Source organism: Rhyacophila brunnea, unplaced genomic scaffold (genome assembly GCF_057557595.1).
Source record: "Rhyacophila brunnea isolate RB1 unplaced genomic scaffold, BYU_Rbru_1.0 scaffold_3, whole genome shotgun sequence".
Taxonomy (NCBI): Eukaryota; Metazoa; Arthropoda; class Insecta; order Trichoptera; family Rhyacophilidae; genus Rhyacophila; species Rhyacophila brunnea.
In genome coordinates, this window is record NW_028232965.1 from 35690146 (window position 1) to 35712592 (window position 22447).

A 22447-nucleotide genomic window follows, 5' to 3' on the forward strand; every position below is an offset into this window, starting at 1 on the left:
TTTATTAAGGGAAACAAACAGTTACATAGACTACAAATATGTATAAAATAGACTAGAAAAAGATATTGCAACAAGCAAAGTTTCCATATAAATTATAATAATTATAGTTAATCATATTATAATTTAAATACAGAGAAATTAGATAAAGAGATAAATGAGAAAGAATTTTGAATAATTATAGACAAAAAAAAACATTTTTTATGTGCCTACCTTTATAACTACAAGTAAAGGTTCAAATAGACTATATGACGATCGGGCACATATATGCTAAGAGCGTTTTAGTGTCTATGATTAAATCTATGCCATTCCAACATTTATCCATACATATTGTATGACAGCTATGACATCGTATTTACACTCTGTGACACCCTATGACACACTAGGACGCCAACATAAGAAACGGGTTTTTCGACATATCGTCGCTATAGGATTTGTTTCCCGAATATCCATTTTTGTCGAAATCGACATTTTAATGCAGTTCAATTTCTTTTATCGAACTCTACCGAAATCATTTATAAAAACAATATATTTTTATCTAGGAACAGAGATATTTTTTTAAAAAACCCGAATACGCCATGTTAAGTTACAATTACTCCGTGGTTTTCTCCCGAATGTCCAACTATTCGTACCTGAATATCCAAGTTAATTTCGGTCGAAATATATCTCTGGCTGAGTGTTTATTTCCCGAATATGACTTTAGCCAATCAAACCGCGCTCACGCCGTGCATCTCGCTCCCACATTCACGCTGTCTAGCTCTAAAACAATCACGCCCACTTTCATATTTTTCCGCCGTCTGGAGACTTCTTTCAAATTTCGTCTTATTGATATTGTTTTTAACGTTACTATTGTTTTAATAGTGAATTCATCAAATTTGAAGAAATCATTCATAGCTGATACATCACCAGTTCGCCCTGAACTTACAATAGAGTTGTGGAAGTGAGTATTTCAACCTAAATAACTGCATTTTGTTTTGATAAATGACACAAAATCCCAACGGTTATATGAATTCTACAGTATGACCCGGCAACTACTATGACGTAAAAAATAATTATTATTTCAAATTATTATTAATCAAACATTGTTTGTCTTTATTTTACTTTTAATCTAGGTATTTCTATGAAAATAAAGGCGATGCTATTATTTATTTTTGAATGCGCTGATAATTAATATTTTAATTTAATATGTATGTTAGTAACTATTTATTTGGTGGATATTATATACTTAGGATATTGGTACCTACCTAATATTAGCAGCCAATGGTAATTAATTTATACATGCTATTATTTTGTGTTGTTGTTCCTTACAATAGTAAATATATAATATTTATTTGGTGGTTTGTAATAAGTTTAATTGTCAATTATAGAAATATATATATATAGATTTTTTTTTTTTTGGAAAAAGTATTAATATAAAATTGTTAGCAAGTACGAGTAAGTACCATCATAAAATATTGGAGAAATGACCGTGAGTAGTAGATACCTTATAATATATTTTCTCAGAAGTGATTAAAAAAATATATGTAAGTATGTTCAATTATTAGAATGGTACATTCTTAAATCTTGTGAAATATTCGTTCAATAAAAAAATAGTTAATTACTTAAAAACTATTTTATTACTTAATCCGAAAAAAAAACCTAAAAAAGCGATTGCCGCATGTTATTATTTCACACGAACTTGGGTAATTACGATCATTAAGTATTTAAAAAGTAGAGGTAATTATTAACAATTATCGTGTAAATAAATATAACATTTGAGGCGCGTACTTTTTGACCACTCAGTAATCTGTGGGCCGTGCAGCAATACGCTACGGTCTTAAATCCCGAACGTCCATGTTTTGTCCCGAATATCCATTATTCTGAGAGAGCGCTAAAAATTTCCCGAATATCCACAGTGAGTACTTGTAAATAAAACGCATTTTCTGTTCATTTAATGATTTATACCAGTATATTATTCTTGGAATCTATTCTTAGATAATGTTGCAATCATACAGTATAGAAAGAATGATTGTTACATCTACTGATATTAAAATATACGACAGTGAAATTTGTTTTTCGTCTCCTGTAAAATTGACATTTGGTCTATTCGGGAAACAAATCCTATAGCGACGATATATATGACCAATCGTCATAGAGTGTATTTGAAGCATAAGATAAGTATACAATATTATATGTGCGTTAAGAATTATTGAAATTTAAAGATATTATATTTACATAATATATATTTATTTAGTACTACATATTATATTAATACAAGTGAATATCATTTGATATAATTTTATGCGACGTAATAAGACAATCAGGCGTATCAGTGTAGTAAAAAGTGCAAAGTTATAAAACGTATACCTACTTTACATCACTTCGCACTATCTATGCTTTGTGAAAATAATACCACATATACACCAGACGCGCGCGGTAAGCTCATGATGGTTTGAGACACCCGCTACTCGCTCGTTTCCCGCGTCGGCGCCCGTCCATTCAGTGCGGACACCTCTATGCGCGCAGTATAGGAAGAGCCCGACGCATGTACGATCTTGCCTGCGTCGAGCTAGACGCGCAAACACTCATCCCCGCGCATTGTCTACGGACACGTCGAAACATGTTCATACGTTTGAGTTGCCCGCTCCGCCGCCGCGCCGCGCCCGTCAAACCACCACGGACGAGCACTAAGATTATGCATTCATGATTGTCTATTCGTCTCAGAGTTGCCACCTTTTTGTCACCGCGCGTTCCAAGCAATAATTATTACCATTTGTTGGAGCCATAGACTAAATACATCAAAAATTTGATTTTGAGCGGCCGTCAAGTTTTAACACAAAACATTTTTTCCACATTTTTAAATGCATACCTTTAAATAATTTTATTGCATATTTTTTCATGTATTTTTTATGGTTTTTCCATTGAAATTACGTGAAAAATTCGCATTTTTGTATTTTCACTAAGTACCCCGTCAAAATATCCCAAAAAAAGCACCCGCCACCGGTACGGAAGGTCCGAGTAAAAAGAGTCCCAAAAAAGCCAACGCTGCTGTAATGCTCCCTACCTACCTGGTTTTAATGAACAAACGAATCATTTAAGGCTTGCGCAGACAGAGAGCGGTCGGAGTTCTGCGTTCAACCGACCGTTGACCGCTAACGTTCAGGGACAGCAGTCAGGTGTCGGTCAACAATAAGCGTTCCATTTGTTTACAAACGTTGTACTAACACAAGCGCTGCATAATGCGAGACCGCTATATTCCGACTGCGAGTGGAAGTGAGAAAGCACCGCTGTTGCGTACTCACTCCCCCGTGTGGTTTCGCTCTTTGTTGTGTGACTGCTCAAATTCCTATGACGGGACTGGACGGGAGGTACGGCGTTCTTTGTAATTCCGGGCATAGAACTTTAGAACTCTAGCGTTCCAATTGACCGGCGCGGTCTGACCGCCGGCTGTGTACCCATACAGTATGAAGTCCATACAGTACAAAGAACGCCGAACTCCGAACGTGGAACGCAGACCGCCTGACCGCGCTCTGTCTGCGCAAGCCCTTATGCACGCAGGAAATTTAACGATACAATAAAAACATCAATTTGTCATATATTTGGCTATTTTTTGAGACTCTTTTGACCGGACCTTGCATATCGATGCGGGTGCTTTTTTCGGGATATTTTGACGGGATAAATGCGAATGGATGGCAGGGCTGGAGACAAATAATTGCATCAATGATGATATAAAATTATTGATATATTTGAATGCTCGATACCAAAACGTCAAACAATCGCAACGCTCCATATTGAACTTTGTAAAATAATAACTTAATTCCCTTCCGAAATCTGTGCGTCGCGAATAATTCGCTGTCGACAGCGTTCCCGAAATTCGCAGCGATTATTCGCTGCAAATTCGCACTCAAGACGCAAGACTGTCGTGCAAGCGTGATCTTTCCCGTAAGCCAATACGAGCTTGATTGGCGATTATTCACTTTGGTATGTGGACCACATTATACAGGGGTTAGTTTGCAGCTCGTTTCATATTTGTCTAGCCTATATAGGTACGTGTAGCCTGAAACGAGTAGAATCCAGAGGTACCAAAACCTCAATTTCGAAAAATATGGGGATAGTTACCAAGTTTTGCACTTGGAGAAAATAAAAATAAGGTCATGTTGGATACGTAGTGCGCCGCCAGCATATAGTACACGTTGTTAAGGTTCGTTTCTTTCAACCTGAACGAAACAAATCAAATTAAACCATAGACAATATACATACAAATTGTATGAGTAGAAAGTTGACCGGAAATGGTTTGAGATTTGACGTTTGGTTCAGTGTATCATTGAAAATCAAACCGTTATCGGACCATCAGAAATGGTTTGACATGAAACCTCAAACCGATTCGGACGATCCATAGACTAATAGTAATCTGTCAAAGTGTTGATAAGCATTATTCGGCATTTATATATCGTGAGGTGTTCATATTAATATTACATTACATTTACACGATAGAAGATCACTTGAATTATGTATATTATAGATTAATAATCAATACCTATTATTCATAAGTAACCATACGCGAACAAGAAGCCGCTTTTGGTCTTATTATCTCAAAATCCAACCATATTTTCTATGCAAAGAGTTCGATTTAATATCATTACTATAATTATTATGTCAGACCAAAGAGATTGAAAGACTGGAGAGGGAACACGCTATCATTTATGTACTAAAAAATACGAATCGGAGAAAGACAGTTGGTAATGTTGGTATTCTGGAGCTTCTTAGTTCGTGTGGTAAAACAACATGGCGGATATGATACTGTTATTCTCTCGATTTATACGTATTATACGTTATTATTCGGTAAAAAAATGTTTATTAATGGAAGAATACAAATGAGTAACAGCATCTCGGAACAATATGCATACTGATAATTATTTATGCATTGATAGTTTTTCCTAAAAGATCTTTTACAATAACAATTCAAAACTTTTACATCAAACGTCAAAAAATGGTTGTTTATTGCGAAAAATCCAGGGCCGTATGCATAATATTATTTTGAACCCAAAATATACGATGTCTTTTTCAAAGTAAAAACTGTTAGTGCTAGTTAATGACATTCATTATTTACACAGATTTTATATTTCATTTCAGAGTTAAATATATTTTTAAGAATACCAAACAAAAAATTGTATTTATATGAAGTGTGTACCTAATGGAGTTTATGTAGCAATTTTATAATGTTATAGGTATAAATTAAATTATTTCAGATTTCCGAAAAATGAAGTTCTTCCAAAGAGATTCCAATCTCTTTGTGTCAGACCAAGAATTTATTTTCATTTTATTTATATTTTGTAACGGAGATTCTAATTTACAAAATCAACCCGGAATGATCTTTATATTACCTACCTAACGAATTTTATCAATTTAATATGTTCGATTGTCGTCTGTCACAAAATCATACTGTCGACATGAACAAGTGGTCAATTATAAAAAGCTCTTATCAAGTGATTTTTAAAAACGTATCATACCTATAAATCTTATAAATTAACTAAATGGCTACCTATTCACGAAGCATTCTTTATATTTTGTACATTTAAAATGAATGAATACGAATTTGTATTATTGTAGACAACGATAGGAGGTTAGAATTTCATAATAAGTCGACGTTTCAATAAATATGTTTCTGTTTTAGAGACTAATATGTTATGAATTAATTTTAAGTACTGGCAACACTAATTAAACGGTTCCATTTCGTTTGCAGTGTTACCATGTCTACTGAAATTTCAGTAGATCTACTGATATTTTTTGCCAATATACAGAATTTTTTTCGAAATTCAAGAAATCTACTGATATTTGTGTTTCTCCATAATTGTTAGTTTACTGATGATTATTTTAATAATAAACTTGAAATGATTTACGCACGATCTTTTTTGATGTGTTACACTTCTAAATTGACGAAGGAAGCATTGTAACTCTACCCAAGAGCGCCATTTCACCCATTAATATTATCATTGTTTACAATAAATTAATATTATTAGTTATTTTTATCCTTATTTGTCTTAAATTATATCTAATATACTACATTTTCCAAAATCTACTGATATTTTATGAAATCTACTGAATTTTTTGTCAAAATCTACTGAAATTTTTAATTTTGACTTGGCAGCACTGTTCGTTTGTTTGATTCAGGTTGAATGTTACAGTTGAAAATGTATAGGTTTTTTTCTTACAAAAAAAAGATAAGTGGGTAGGTACCTACTAATTTGAAAAATTCAGAGGTTCTTTTTTATTAACGGCCCACATGCTCAGCTTACGTCAAAATGGAGCTTTTATGCTATTTCCAAAGCATGATTCTGGACATTCCTTAATCGTTGTAGATAATCTATTTACTTAATTTTGAAGCCTTATTATCCTTTATATTTATTTTAAACATTTGATGACTAATGTAATTAAAAATAAATACCCATAAAATTTTTGAGCGCTTTGGTTCGTAAACTTTTCTATTTCGAGCGCTGGTCCTACACTATAATGCAGTTGGATTACCGAACGTTGAACGCGGAAATTGAAATATAATAGTTACCTATTTTTTATTCAATAGGTACTAAATATTATATACCTACAAGTGTAAGAATGTTTAGATTCTTATTGAAGATATAATTTTGAAAACGCCTCAAAGCACACCCACTTAGAAAAAAGTTGGACAAGCGGTATTTAATTACACATCTTTCACTGTCACAGGTAAGAGTTCTTATTTGTAAAGCTAGATTCTTTTGATTCATGTGAGCTAATTCCACAATGGAACAATTAATTAACCATGAACATTCATAGATGCGATTTCTTCTAGTGCGCAGCAAATGCGATTGTTGTTGCCATTGCTATCATGAACTGTATTTACTTACATCAATACTTTCTCTCACTCAGCGCCCTTTTGAAAATATCTGTTTATTAAAACTATATACATAACTATGCATTGATAATAATTAATTAATTATGACAAGGTGGATATTAACTTTTTATCAAATAAACATTTACATTTATCTCCTTTTTTATGGCTGTCAATGTGTTTATGTGAAAAATCAATGTTGAAATCAAAATGTTTTTGCAGACAAAAAAAAATAATTTTTAATTTATGTACTCAAGATGCCTGGTAAATTTATTTCAAGAAAATTCAGTGTTTTTGTCTATCACTATCGGATAGATGGAGCCATAACCTATGAAGCAAAAGCAATTTACTGATTACGTTAGCTTTAAAGTGATTTTGCAATACAGATTCATCAAAGAGAACTTAGCAGTTCCAAGACATGTGAAAAGACAACCCATCATGATGCAGCCAACAATAATACAGCACTTGGTACATTAATTTGACTGTGTAAGCAATGACATAAAAACAATGCATATCTGAAAGTCATAGCCATTGCTTGTTGGGAAATCAGAAAGACCCCATGGTATTATTGAACTGCTGTTTTACTTATCCCATACTTTTGCAGATGCACATTTTCGGAACCATAGGTACTATAATAGTTAATTGTATTAGGAAGTGTGACAAATTAAAAAGGTACAGCCAAAAACCCACTGAATATCAGAAGCTTTTTCATGGAAATTTAACTTCTACATTAAAGGTTACCATTACATAGGTACTGACATTATTGTATAATTTGATGTAAGTAGATAGTTCCATAAAAAGAAAATATTACTTATTTTTTGGAGAAAAAAAAAGAACCTCAAAGTACATTTTCAGCAAAAGGCAATGGACAATGCCTATTATAATCATAATCAAAATATTGACTGAACATGATTTTCACTATGTTATATACTAAAGGTAAAATAACAGACAGATATAAAAAAAGGTATAAAATTTTTATTTACATCTTAATAATAAAATAAATAACAGTTCTGTCAATAAAATCAATATTTATTAAATCCATCATTACATTAACATAATAATTATGGTAACATAATTACGAATATGAAAATGGAGTGTATGGAGGAAGCGATGAAATAAATTTATCGAGCAGAGACAGACACCTGCCAAACTCTGATGGTATTGTCGCTGTATCCAGCGAAGAGTGTCTGGCCATCGGTGGACCACGCCAGTGACAGGCACTGGATGGGGACAGCCTTTGAAGATTGTGAAACCACTTCAGGGCGGAGTTCATCAACCATTTCCTTACTTTCCAGATCCTGTAACGAATGAAACAAAAAGATTGAAGTTACTTTGTAAGTACAGAGTGGGTGAAAATATATTCTACAAACATAAAACTGAGCAGATTTTTTAACCAATGTTAATTCTTTAGGAAAACTTTATGCATTTTAATTTCAACTAATTTTCACTCACCCAAATCTTAATCGAAGGTCCAAACGCAGCACAAAGCCAATAACGGTTGGGAGAGAAGCACAAAGCTTGGATGATATCATTGTGGTCGAGGGTGTGCAGATGTTTTCCATCATTGAGATCCCATAACATCGCCTTGCAATCCTTGCCACCTGACGCGCAAAGAGAACCGTCCGGAGAAACTGTGACTGTGTTCAGGTATCCCGTGTGGCCAATGTGGTTAATTTTCAACTTGCAGTTCGTAAGATTCCAAACCTGAAAGATGTCAACAAAATGTAAAATTTCTGTCAATTTCAGATTCCATTAACTGCTTGCACAATATTGCAGATAAATTGAATGAGAATTAAGACAAAACTCAAAAATAAAATATTCAATGGAATACAGGGAACAGTAGGATTTCTTACTCCCTTTTTCATCCATACATTCATCTTCAATTATCTCACTAATTCAGATAAAAGAAATTCGGTGAATGCTTGACATTACCAAATTTAACTAATTCAAACAGATTAATGACAGAAATGCGAAAGCCAATATTTTGATGGCATATTAGGTTCATAACTGAATTGAGTAATTATATTATAATAATTGTGTAATTACAGCGCATAAACACTCTTTCGGCAGTTAAATGTAAGTTGTAAGATTTACCAATGATAACAAAATTAAAACATTTACCAGATGTGGACAATCAATATTCTATTAATATGGTTACCAGGTAAAATATTCTATGAAGAACTTTCAGTAGAAATCCAACAGCCAAACATATCCATTCTTCTTCTTTTGACTATGTCCGATCATATGGGCCTCTACAGAGTAGAGGTTTGTGTTAACAGATTTTACTTTTACGAGAAATGGGTCAGCCACTTGCTCAACCTATTAGGTCCATGCTCAAGACACAAATTGAAAAACAATATGTGTACTTGCCAGACCCAGGATTCGAACCTGGGACCCTCGACACTGAAGGCCAAAGCTATGGCAAATGTATGACATTGTGCAAAATTGGTAATTTCGAGGTATACAACTTTACTAAATCTCTTTTGTTTCATTAATCCAAACTATCAAAATGAGATATACAGTTGGATTTACAAAATTTACCATTGTTTCCTCCGGATTTATAGGGAGAAATTATAGGATAACTCTCTTACTGACCTTAACAGCACGATCCCAGCCAGCTGATACAATGATGGGATTGGTGTGGTTAGGCGAGAATCTCACGCAGGAAACCCAGTCAGAGTGACCCTCCTCCTGAATAGTGAACTTGCACTCGGCCAGAGTGTTCCACAATTTGATAGTCTTGTCACGAGATCCAGACACGATTTGACGGTTGTCAGCAGAAAATGCCACAGACAATACATCCTGAATATCAACAAAAATAGATATTAGAATCCAATCAACACTGCAGATGCAATACTGGTAATTTGTACATAAGATGACAATTGAAAATTTTATAATACAAAAATTATACTAGAAGCATAAAAAAAAGAATATTTAGAGTAGGTACTTTTCCATAGATTCCTAGATTTTACTATCAGATACTACTTACAGTGACTGCAGTTAGATCCACAATCGCAAAGCAGTTGCCTGACAGCACAGCGTCAGTAGTCTTCTGCCCCGCATGGGCGACATAACTCATGAGAGAAATACCACTTCACAATGAAAACTGCCGCTTTTAATAAATACTTCATTTTCTTCTGCCTCGGAAAGGCGCTAAAGATTCACATCAAACAGGTTCAAATCGTAACATTTCACACCTTGGTATGGTCTTCAAATCGGCGAGTGGTCTTTGACGCTCCCAGATCCCACAGACGAAGAGTCTTGTCCCATGATCCCGAGAGAGCGTAATTGCCATCGCTGGAGAGGACGACGTCAGAAATGAAATGAGAGTGACCATAAAGCCTCTTGTTGGGGACTCCATAATTGACTTCGTTCCTGGTCAGCTTCCATACAATCAAGGTCTTGTCTGAAAAGTAATTGTACACAACAATCAACATGTCGAAAAATTGAAAGACCATACACTAATACGAAAATCATCAGTCCCATATCCGCTAACCGCTCAGCGCTTTCACGTGGTTAAGTCTAGTTATACATCATTTAGTGATTAAATATAAATAAAATAATTATTGAATAGTGTTCAAACACATTTCCCTACAAAAAAGAGAACGTGCTCACGTAGCAAAACGATTACATACGTGAAGATTGGATGGATTAAGTCCCGACAAGAAACACAGCGAAACTGCTGTCAATCATAAAAAAATATATTATACCTCTGGAAGCAGACAAGATCATATCAGGATATTTGGGGTTTGTGGCAATTTGGGTAACCCAGCCACTATGCCCAGTAAGTTTACCGCGAAGCTGCAAAGTTTCAGACATTTTGTAAAAAGAGAGTTGAACCGTCAAACACCGACCACGATCTAACCCCGAAAGAACTTTGAAAACGGAAATCGAAAAAACTATTGTCTTTGGTCTTCAAGCTTAAAAATAAATTACCATTATAAAAAATATATATTTCCATATTAACAAAAAATAAAGCATTCCGGTACAAAAGCGCCTTGATAAATATAATAACTACATAATACATAGGTACCTAATCCAACCGACCAAGCTTGTTTACCTAATCATCTGTAGAATGGACATAACCCTCGGTTTTTTCTTCAAAACAGGTTTTTTTGGATAATAACATTGCACATAACTAAATACACGTTGTGTCGAAAGGATGTAAGCTGCAAATGTCGAATTATTATCTAAATTTAGCTCGTATTTTTTTTAAATGAGTAGGAAGTGATGTGTGAAGAAAGACAACCATCATTTATGTTGTTTATTCTTCAATTAATTAACGCAATGATTAATATTAGATTGGGTATATAAAAACCAAAATAATACCTAATTGTCGTATGCTTCAAGTTTATGTATAAGTACCTATTTTTGTGCCTCCTGTAAAATTTTATTTGTGTGGATAATATCCTTTTCCCTTCAAAACTCGATATTGTGTTTTTGTAAGGTAATGCAATGACAGTGCTTTGATTTTGAATACCTAGGTATCCTTTATTTTTTTATTACTTAATTTGAACTTTGTGCGAAAAAAATGAATTACTAAATGATGTCACAATACTTATTGTTTTCTATTTCTGATGGATTACGAAGATGCTCGGATTGCGCAGACGACGCATGCACTGTGATGAATTCATGAGACGAGCCGAAAAAATCCCGTATGTGGACAGGACTTATGAGAGTCACGCATGTTTCCGCCTCAGATTAAAGATTATTAATGACAGTGATAAAAAACCTGTGGTGATAATAATTATGATTATTGACATCATTACTTACCACATAATATTATATTCAAACAAAAAAGTGTCAATCTAAATACAACCAGCGAACTTATTAAATTGGACACAGCGGCTCTGAGTTAATCATCAATAATCTTATTTATTTATGAAACCAAAATAAATAACAAAGCTAACTAATAGACCATACCCATTAAAACATATTACTTCATTATTACCGTAATAATATCATAAAATTGCATTACTACCACGCCTTTATACTTATGAAACTTTTAACGATTGATATTCCGTTTTTTAGCATTTTCTTTTGGTGGGGTTACCTTGAAAGCGTTATAAAAAATATCGTCGACAAAGCTGCAGTTTCAAGATAGTCGACCATGAAAATACCTACAGATATTTCTAAAGATTTCATTTTTTCATCATTTTTTTTCTTTTTCCATCTAGTTAAAGAATTTATTGCAAAACTTTTATGGACCAATCTTCAATTTGTTATAAAAATCTTAGATGAAATAGCTGTTGGTTCATACACGGGATGCGATAATCCGCCATGGATGTGTTTCATAATGGTGTAAAAATGAAAACTCAAAATTCCGCTTTAAACATACTGTTTATAATTCGGTGAACCTTCACGTTCTTTTTTATTGTATGATTTCAGTGACCTACGGGCAAAAAATACTGATAGCCCCAGGAATTCAGAATTAATCTGTTCTGTGGACGGCCCCAAAACTCGCTGCCATAGACAATATATTATATTACTATTACTATAGTATAAACTTATTAAGTAAATATTGCCCGTCAATAGATCAGTGCCATTACAATTTAAATTTGTTTTGTAAAACTTAATTTATTTATCATTTACCATAGGTACATATTATTTGTCCTGTGATAATTATTATGTCTTAATTATATGCAATAATTCAAATTTACAATATTTTTAAAAGAATTTATGTTTACTTTTGTAGCTATGTTAAATTTAAAAGTATCTTAATTTACTCAAAAAATAACAGCTTGCAAAAAATAATACTAGAGAACACCTCAATCGTTTTCGATGCATGACGTCACATAAGATTTGCGCCATTTTGTAACTGTTGGGCACACAAAACGTCGCTGGTAGTTAATACCGCTCGGTTCGCATGATTATTTGTAGCGAATCAGTGTAAATCCCTTTTTCTCATAATTAACGTCTCGTACGTTAATTTCCCGGACATATAACATGGAGGAAAAGGCTTCTCTCAAGGAACTCGAGCAATGGATTGAGCAGTTAAATGATTGCAAGCAACTGACAGAAAATCAAGTTAAACTGTTATGCGACAAGGTAATGGATCATTTTGACCTTTTGTACAATCAATTGATCGGTTTTGTTGCTGAACCGCACCCAAACTTTTCATTATTTGTGAAATTAAAGTGAGATTAACTTAACCTATCGTCCGCACATGAATCATATTTTTCCGACTAAGCTTGATTGTCACCTCGTCTTCATTGCCATTTCCTGTAAGTGATTAATTCTGTGTATTCAACGTTTGACAGTTGGGAGACTATACCCATGATTTGAACATACACCCTTATTATTTGTTTTGTGTTTTAATGCCGATGCATATTTTACATACCACACCCATGTTTTATTTTTTCAAAATATTTATGTTACATACTTGTTTCCTTTGATTTTGGACGATTGGTCACTTCGAACCTGTCTGACTTTGAAACGGACATGTCAGTTGGCACCGTGTTTCCTCCGAGAGACATAATATTTACATTTTATTAAAAGGATACCATGATTGTGTACATATTATTATTATAAGTACTCTCGAGGGTTTACCCATTGTATTAGTATGTTATTTTAAATATAAACTATCATGCTAGAAGAATAGAAATATTAAACCTAGTTTTACCACATTGATTGAGTCACAAATTATCCTAAAACATTCATTGAAAGTTTACATTTTCCTTTATTTGTTTAATGCTTAATGAACACATTACACACTTGTCTTACAAACACATGCTAATGAGTATTCACATGACGTCTTCAAAATAAATTACTTAATTCTGGTGCTCTCTTCCTTAACCGACTATTTCCAATAATTACAGAAAAGTTTGTTTATCTAAATCTGTGCGATTTTGGTCTTTGATATTATTTATCCCTTATGAAGATTTGATTTTTATTATTTCCAAAACTGTCTATTTTAAACCCCACAACACAGGAAGCCTGCCATTTAGTTCATTAATTCCAGACAATATTTTTTTCAAAGTTGACTGATTCCTTGTTTATGAACTGTCAGATTCATCACAAAATATTGTTTGAAGTGATGTTTTCGTTGGTCCAAGTATTTTTGATTTTTTAAAATGGCAAGCCCTATTGATAAAGAACTCAGCTATAATAATTATATCATGTCTTATTATCTACAATTCTACATGATGAAAAATAATGTGCAATATTTATAACTTTGATTGGTAGAGGAACATTTTGTGCCATCAAAAAATAGGATAGTCCAACTTATAAATTAATATTTATAAAAGAAAAACCAATTGTTGAGTTTTAAATTTGGAAATAGTCAGCTATGGAAAAAAAACTCCTCAATTTATATTGACATTAACAAAGCATTGAATCAATTCACAGGTTTTTGAAATATGCATCGCTTATAAAAAGAAATTACTTCAATAAGATAGTTGGTTAACTTAACCGACTTGTTTATTTCATGATACATCGAACAGAAATTATCCGTCTGGTGATAATTGATTATAGAATTTTACAGCAAAAAATAAAGATGTTCAACCACGAGGAGTAATATGATGTTTTCATATAACATGACTAATAGATTTCCAGAATTTTTTTAGTATAGTTGAATTATAAATATAATATCTATACTGTGCGCGTTATTTTAGCGTTGAATGCATTGTTTGTAAATAAGGTAATTGTGCCGCAGAGGTGGACACAAGCTTTTATAATTATTTTTTTTATGAAAACAGTTCATTCCGTGTAGACAATTATAATAAATACCTTTTTCTGTCGGCGCGTCGGCTTTTTCATTCAATAATCGTTATTGAAAATTTGAAATTTTCATACATTTTGATACACCATTACCACAAACTAAGATTATATGAGGTAATATTAGGTTGGGGTAGGTTACATTAGGTTAGGTTTGGTTTGGTTTGGTCTAAAAAGAATGTTGTAAAATCTCATGTCCACCTCTGCGCACATTTACCGTAAATAAAAAAGATAATGGCAGTCTGCTGTCAATGTCTCGTATTGGGTATTTACATTGTGTTATCCGCTATTTCAGTTTGGTCAAACTGCAAAATGATAATATAAAATCTCATTGGCAGAAAACCACATCATACTAATCAGTCAATGCCTTATTGGCTGCATGCCGTTTAATACAGATACGCTGACCAATGTATGGTTCTGAATGCTTTATGAACTGTCAGAAATTGTGTACGCCTCAAATCTATGTGAATTTCAACTAAAGTCTTATTTAACTTAATGGTTTATTGTGTAAAAATTATATTATGGAACTCATTAGCACACATGAATTTTGCTACAAATGAATCGACAATGATGTGCAGTAAATTTTATTGTTAGTCTTCGTAACCTGTTTTTTTGACCTAATCTTAATCTTAAAGGCTCTATCTGCATAAAAGGAATCTAAAGGATTTTTCTTCAATCTTCGGCAAAATTTCCGCCTATATTAAACTTTCTATTTCTCGTGGAATTAATATGTTAGTTTAGTTAAATCAATCTAGTCATTTTTATTAACCCAGAATTAAGGCAGCGTTACTTTATTTTGTCAACTTTTGAGTTATATTTAAATTTTTTTAAATCCTTTTTATTTATCACAATGACTGTTCAAGTGTATTTGAATATATGTTATCTCGGTTTTTAAATCATCAAATAAAATTTATTATACATATTTTCACGAGTATCTAACAGTACCTTATTGAAATTATCTCGTTTTTCAATGATGGCATTATCATTACAATCAATATGGCAATAATAGTTATTATCAAGAATACGAAATGGCGACTAATTTGAGTGTACAAATGAGTCATTGTATGTGTGTGCTCAATTGATATTGTGGTGACCAGTTCATTGTGATGAACTTAAAAAAATTGGTGGTATCCGTCGATATACACTGTTATTATAGTGTTACTGATACCTACTTGAATTCATTTATACTATTTAACTTTTTAATTTAATTTCTGTGTACATTGGATGACTGCATTTCAATACGGCCACGGCTGATGAAAAATTTCAGTATGGCCAGTCAAATCAATTGATGGATAAGCTTTTTAACATTTGCGATCTTTAATTTCAGGCAAAAGAGATTCTCACGAAGGAATCGAACGTTCAAGAAGTGAAATGTCCGGTGACGGTGTGCGGCGACGTGCACGGCCAGTTCCATGACTTGATGGAGCTGTTCCGCATCGGAGGACGGTCGCCAGACACCAACTACCTCTTCATGGGGGACTACGTCGACAGGGGCTACTACAGCGTCGAGACCGTCACTCTGCTCGTCGCCTTAAAGGTCTCCCGTTTGACATCCTTCAGATGTGTGACATACTGTATGCCTTAGGCAAAAATAGTGTTACCGGTGATCCGTCGAAAGGCTATCTTTCCGGGGAACCGAGGTGTAGATTTATTTGCTCGATGCCGAGGCGCGAGGGCATTTAATTGAATTGAGAACGGTGTTGATGATTCCAGGTGCGGTACCGGGAGAGAATAACCATACTGCGCGGCAACCACGAGTCCCGGCAGATCACACAGGTGTACGGTTTCTACGACGAGTGCCTGCGCAAGTACGGCAATGCCAACGTGTGGAAGTTCTTCACGGACCTGTTTGATTACTTGCCACTGACGGCACTGGTGGACACGCAGATCTTCTGCCTGCACGGCGGTCTCTCGCCTTCCATCGACACCCTCGACCACATCCGCTCACTGGATCGCCTGCAGGAGGTGCCACACGAGGGCCCCATGTGCGACCTGCTCTGGTCCGACCCTGACGACAGGGGGGGCTGGGGCATCTCCCCCCGGGGTGCTGGCTACACCTTCGGCCAGGACATCTCTGAAACCTTCAACCACAGCAATGGCCTGACCCTGGTGTCGCGGGCTCACCAGCTCGTTATGGAGGGGTACAACTGGTGCCACGACCGCAACGTCGTCACCATTTTTAGCGCGCCAAACTACTGCTACCGCTGCGGGAACCAGGCTGCAATTATGGAGCTGGATGATGCCCTCAAATACTCATTGTGAGTTTATTGCCTTTCCTTGGTTTCCACCACTTCCTCATTGAAAGGTTTAGTTGACACCCTTATACATACAATGTTTTGTACTATAAGACGATTGCTTCATATTGAGAAAAAGGTTTTTATATATAATGTAGAAAATTGTCAGTAGAGTGAATCCTGGTGATGTGTAACAAAAAAAATCCCAAGATAGGCATTAATGTTCTATGGGCTCTGAGCTTGTATCATCCACAGGTTTAGATTAGACTAAAATGTCTCCAGTTTTTTTTGTGTATCTAACAAGAAAACGTCATAAAACAATACGCACTGTTCGTATGTATGACCCACAATCCTTTCATTAATGTGTGAACCTGACTGTTCCGTCCGTGTGGCCACAGTTAGAGCGTCAATTTTAGAGAACAATTAGTTCACTACGTTCAGAGTTCCTTTGATTTCTTGCCTTATTCATCAAGTAAATAACATATCTTTATAAATGATATGAAAGTAAGTTATGGTTCATGTGAATATTAATCCATTTATAAAATTTCATGTTTTTCATAATCCATAAAATATGGATTTTTAAGCGTTCAAAAAAATACCATGCCTTGCAGCACGCTGGGCAGAGTTTATATGTAGACCTTAGACCTGTCACGATACCGCACATTCTTTTTTAAAATTACTTAGATGGTATAGAACAAATGGGAATTTTAAGGCCATTATAAAATCGTTGGCATATAATATAACCCTTGTTTGAATTCTATGAGTGAACATTGCCATGGTTAATTGAATGTTATGAATAACGGTTGCAGTACTTACTTTACTACTAGTAGCGTTATGGTAAGCAAAATGTAATATAATGTTTTGTTGAATTTGCAGCCTCCAGTTTGACCCTGCCCCGAGGCGCGGAGAGCCGCACGTCACTAGAAGAACGCCCGATTATTTCCTTTAATTAGTTACTTACTGTCAACCCTATCGACAAAACACCACCCCGCTGCAACATGCATCGCATCGGATGCACATTGCGCACGCCCCCTTTTATATTTGCCGTGCGATGTCATTCTCTGCATCGGTCGGTCCGAGTAACATCCCGAGGAAAATAATTTTTGATTCATCACCGAGGACACCTTCACCCTGCAATATATCGAGTGCAACTTTGAGACTACGAGAAATATGCTATTGTATTTATTCTTTTTTAAATTGCCAAGAGAGATCAGTTATTTTGCAAAAGCATTTGGCGGTATTTTTTCTTTGTTTATGATGGTATTGAAGCCGAATGTGCTTCACTTTAAGAAATTCAAACATGTTTTAGAAATCGTTCAGATGGCACGTGGACTATATTGCCATTCATTATACGTATTTGGTTACCGTGCGATGTGTAACGTGATGTCCAATGCACGCTAGTGAACCGACGGCCTGTCTGTCGGTAATGTCAGGGAGATCCCTGCATCATTGCTTTCCCTCAGAATGATGGGATGAATTTTTCTTTTATAGCTGATGCAATCTGAGAGAGCAATGTCATATTTTTATGATTCGTCAATAGTTTTTGAACTGCTGCCCTCGGGTAAAATTTTAATTAATTTACTTATATTATATATACCTGTGCTGAGTATTCAATTTCAGTTGAAATTTAAGAAATATGCAAACACAATCTTGTCTTTTTTTCTCATCTCGGTAAATAGTTTTATGATATAAATCTGTTCCAACATTTCAACAGTCGATCTTTGATTGTAAATATATTTGTGTTTGATATAGTTGACATGTTAATAGTCATTATTGAATATGGGAAGTGACATTTAAAATAAAATGTTGGCTTCCCTTAAAATTTTAAGTTATGCAAAGTTTTTTTTTTACATAACATATATTTTCTTATGTTCAAATTAAAACAAATTTGAATGTTTTTTTGTGATTAAATCTTGTTTCACTATGATTGATCTTTTCCTTGCCATTAAACACAAAACATCAAATTATAAAAGAAGGGAAAGAAAGCAAGAATGTTTGAATTTTGAATTAAAAGTATTTATACAATAATAATATTGATGTTGTATTTAATCGCAAGGGACGGATTGTGAATGTATTGTAAAAAAATATTGATGAAAACACACAAATTTGCTTTGAGTTTAACATAAATTACCACCAAGTATGATTAAATGGAAAATGCATTGTTTTTATTTGTGTTTTTCATTTTTATTAACCCATATATTGGGAGCATGTCATCAGAGATTGTTTAATATACCGTTTTATGTAACAAGAGCCGGAAGGGGAAAGAAGAAATAACATTTGCATAGAAGATATTATATCTGGGTCACTTATATTTCTTAAAAATGAAGCCTGATAATTTAAAAAGTGGGTTCTCTAAAAATCATAATAAAAATGGACATAATTTAACAACTGTGTGATTTTGGAATCCTCCATTACCCATAAAATATCATGTGAAATGAATATTTGTAATTAACTTATTTAATTATGCATCATTTAGTGAAAAGCTATTTTATATGTGCAGTAAAAATGTCATCTGAATTTAATAATACATAGTTATAAACAATAATAAATCGACTAAAAATTAATTGCGCTGTTTGAATTTTACAAAATTTATATGTTTATAGTGTTTCTTTATTTAGTGGGTGCGTTTGTGTTGCATCGTATGGAAAAATAGACTACTCGCATTATACTATATCAATAAGAAATATTAATCATATGACCAAAATGTGATGAAATTTTAAATGATTAAAATTTGATCAGTGTAACAAATTGTGTTTTTCTGCTTATCTAAACTCTAAAGTATGACACTTTACTTTCTTACAGATAGATGTTGAGTAGTTTTATTCTTCCTCTACTTTACGATTTACTAACTCACTGAATACCATCAAATACAACATATTTCCTCTCAGTTCTTTCATTGTACATAATAATTTGAGTGATGAGAGGTATTTTCAAGTAAAATGGATTGTTATGAGTGTATAAGTGTTTTATTCGATTATAAATGCTGCAAAGAACCGATATTATATTATATCTTCAAAATTCACGAACAAATGAAGGACCATGGTGTTCTTGGATAATTTTACTGGTTTTTTATTGGAAATCTTACAGTATTAAAAAAGCATATCATATGATTTGAGAGAGCTCCGAATTAGATGAATAATGGATCCGGCATCAGAATGAATATTTATGAACATCCTCAATCAAAAGAAACATTATTTTATCGGCTTATGTTGATAAAATTTTAGATGTTTATTATCGTCTAATGTAATCATTTCATTTTATTAATATTAAAATACTAGTAGTTAGAACTAAGCATAAAATAATACCGATTTTAACAAACATACTCGGAAACAATTTTCTGTTAGGTTGATAAAAAAATGAATTATCGTCATTTAGCATTTGTTACAAGTTTCTCCTTCCACTGATCCCCAATTAATTTCGTGGTTATAAATAATTGTCTTTCATACTTTCTTCAACAACAGAATCAACAGTATTTTCAGTCACTATTTTAGTATTTATGTATTTCTATTGAATTAGACATTGTTTTGTTCATTATTTGAGGATACCCTTTTACGAGTATAAAATAATAAATGTTTTGTGATTTGATTAGATGGACTGGTATATATATCTATAGTAGATTAATATAACAATTCACAAATCGTTTTATACCTGTTTACTTGATCATATTATTCAGGATTTGGTTCTTATATTATTTTCAAACATGATGAGAAACCGTTAGCGTTAATATTTATATGTAACTATTAACCATATAAGGTGACTTCTGGATTAATACCTTCACAGTTGAGTTGTGTATTGAATCATGTAATCAGCAATTTGCTCGTACGTCTGTAAATCATTTGCGACACCGTCGCACCATACGCATATACCTGTTGGACTTTGGAAAGTTGTGTTGCGTATGTGTGCTTTGCAACCCATTCATCACAAATTCACTGGAAATAAATAGTTCCAACCGCTCCTAGCAATGCTTATCCCGCCATAATGGTCATGTGTGGAACTAAAAATCACCGCTTTGTCTACAGTGATGATCATTTTTTTTGCTACCGGCTATCACGTGGGATAAGTTTTGGTATAGTGGCTGCACTGTATAGACAACAGTCGCCTGTCGTAGTTTATTTTGATTATAATTTTCCCCATGTTTTTCAATAGCTTTTATACATTACTTTTTTCACTTAGGGTAAAGATAATTTTTTATTTTAAACAATCTGTCTAGCGTTCTTGAGTTTTCTTGTTTCGCACGTTTATGTCCAATCACCATCCAATATTTTAATGAAAATGCATTTATTATTGTGTTCCTGTGACCGCTTCATTCTTCCTCTGGCCAGTTTCAACTTTTAGTTTTGGACTCTTTTTGTCTTGGATTATTGAATCGTGAGTAGTTTTTAATAGACCACAACTGGGGCTATCAGTTTTCATTTAAGTATTGCAGTTTCGAACAGTTTTTTATTATTATTATTCTATCATTCATTTTTTATCTCCAATGTATGTCATTCTCGCAGCATTCCTGTTTCGAAACATTTTTTGCAATCTACATTTCATTTCTATATATTTGTGATGCATAACATTAAATTTATCTTTTACGAGTATGTGTAAAATAAATGTAATCCTTGGAGGTCATATAATAATAAAATCCTCAAGGAGCGAAAAGTGGTTGACTTTTGTTCTTGAAATATAAGATAAACAAATAATATTTTCAGTCAACAATGTTGCCAAGTCGCAGAAGTATAAGTTGAGTGTGAAGTACCCAGTAATAAAATTGTTTCACATTAAGTATACTTAAGTTTTTTTATTTCATTCCATCCTATTATTTTTCACTAGTATCTTATTTATTTCGACTTTTAGATAAAGAAGAAGCCACCTAAGTATTTATTTTATTATTTGTCAGATTTTCCATGTATGTATTTTGTAAGTTCAATTATTTTATCCAGTGGATTCGACGGATTTAACTTTTTTTAATAAGTATCAATCTATAAACGGTTTTGCTCGGAGGATTCACGTAATTGATATAGAGTTTGCTTTGAAACAAATAGGCTCCATTTGTTCACACAGAGATACTCATGCTTAGTAAGTAAACTCAGTATTGTCATAGCTGTATCGGATACGTACATGAATCCCCGCGTGAAACCACTCTAGCGCTTTCAGTTCTTATATCGCGTTGGACTTGGCATTGATTTTATTCCCACAGGTCCTATGTCAGTAGATGTAGCATTTTTTTTATTGGGACATTAACTCACATTGGGTTTAGTGATATGATTCCTCGAGACAGTAAACTGACTTGTTCAATTATTTTAAAAAGTAGTCAATATTCTAAATTGCAGTTAAAACATTCCACGGTAAATCTGCAAATGATTCAAATACCTAGTAGAATAAAATGATATGAAAGGGTTAATGACGTCAGATCGAGCATCTTAAAACACAACTTGAAATGTTTCACCATATTTTTGCTGGAGAATTAGTCATGTTTGGTAATTTAATATTTACATGTATGTTTTAATTATTTATTGTTTGTAAAACAATATTTTTTGTTCCAACTGATGTTAAAATTGGAAAATTTTCAAGTTTGTTATTTTTATATCCCATGTGCCATATTTGTTTTGGCATGCAATAAATACATTTTGGAAGAACATAGTGTTTTGTGGAACTAAAATTCTTGCAATAT

At 33.5% G+C, this 22447-nt stretch overlaps 2 protein-coding genes across 2 annotated transcripts; one reads left to right on the plus strand and one right to left on the minus strand.

Moving 5' to 3' along the window:
• Positions 1 to 7849: 7849 nt before the first annotated feature.
• Rack1 (Receptor of activated protein kinase C 1) lies at positions 7850 to 10714 on the minus strand. The gene is made up of 5 exons (XM_085951992.1): positions 10552 to 10714; positions 10039 to 10247; positions 9437 to 9643; positions 8294 to 8545; positions 7850 to 8139 (listed from the first exon to the last, which is right to left on the minus strand). The coding sequence occupies exons 1-5, from the start codon at positions 10658 to 10660 to the stop codon at positions 7963 to 7965; spliced, it is 954 nt and encodes a 317-aa protein (XP_085808118.1). The 5' UTR covers positions 10661 to 10714; the 3' UTR covers positions 7850 to 7962.
• Positions 10715 to 12634: 1920 nt separating this feature from the next.
• On the plus strand, positions 12635 to 19355 carry mts (protein phosphatase 2 catalytic subunit mts). The gene is made up of 4 exons (XM_085953232.1): positions 12635 to 12889; positions 15885 to 16094; positions 16271 to 16815; positions 17668 to 19355. The coding sequence occupies exons 1-4, from the start codon at positions 12788 to 12790 to the stop codon at positions 17738 to 17740; spliced, it is 930 nt and encodes a 309-aa protein (XP_085809358.1). The 5' UTR covers positions 12635 to 12787; the 3' UTR covers positions 17741 to 19355.
• The last annotated feature ends 3092 nt before the right edge of the window (positions 19356 to 22447 follow it).

Excerpts from the sequence above, each read along its gene's own strand:
- Rack1 (XM_085951992.1), bottom strand. The coding sequence starts at position 10,660 with ATGTCTGAAACTTTGCAGCTTCGCGGTAAACTTACTGGGCATAGTGGC. Across the intron at positions 8,546-9,436 it reads GCTGGGATCGTGCTGTTAAG|GTTTGGAATCTTACGAACTG; the intron begins GTCAGTAAGAGA and ends GACATCTTTCAG. Across the intron at positions 8,140-8,293 it reads GACCTTCGATTAAGATTTGG|GATCTGGAAAGTAAGGAAAT; the intron begins GTGAGTGAAAAT and ends CATTCGTTACAG.
- mts (XM_085953232.1), top strand. The coding sequence starts at position 12,788 with ATGGAGGAAAAGGCTTCTCTCAAGGAACTCGAGCAATGGATTGAGCAG. Across the intron at positions 16,095-16,270 it reads CTCTGCTCGTCGCCTTAAAG|GTGCGGTACCGGGAGAGAAT; the intron begins GTCTCCCGTTTG and ends TGATGATTCCAG. Across the intron at positions 16,816-17,667 it reads GATGCCCTCAAATACTCATT|CCTCCAGTTTGACCCTGCCC; the intron begins GTGAGTTTATTG and ends TTGAATTTGCAG.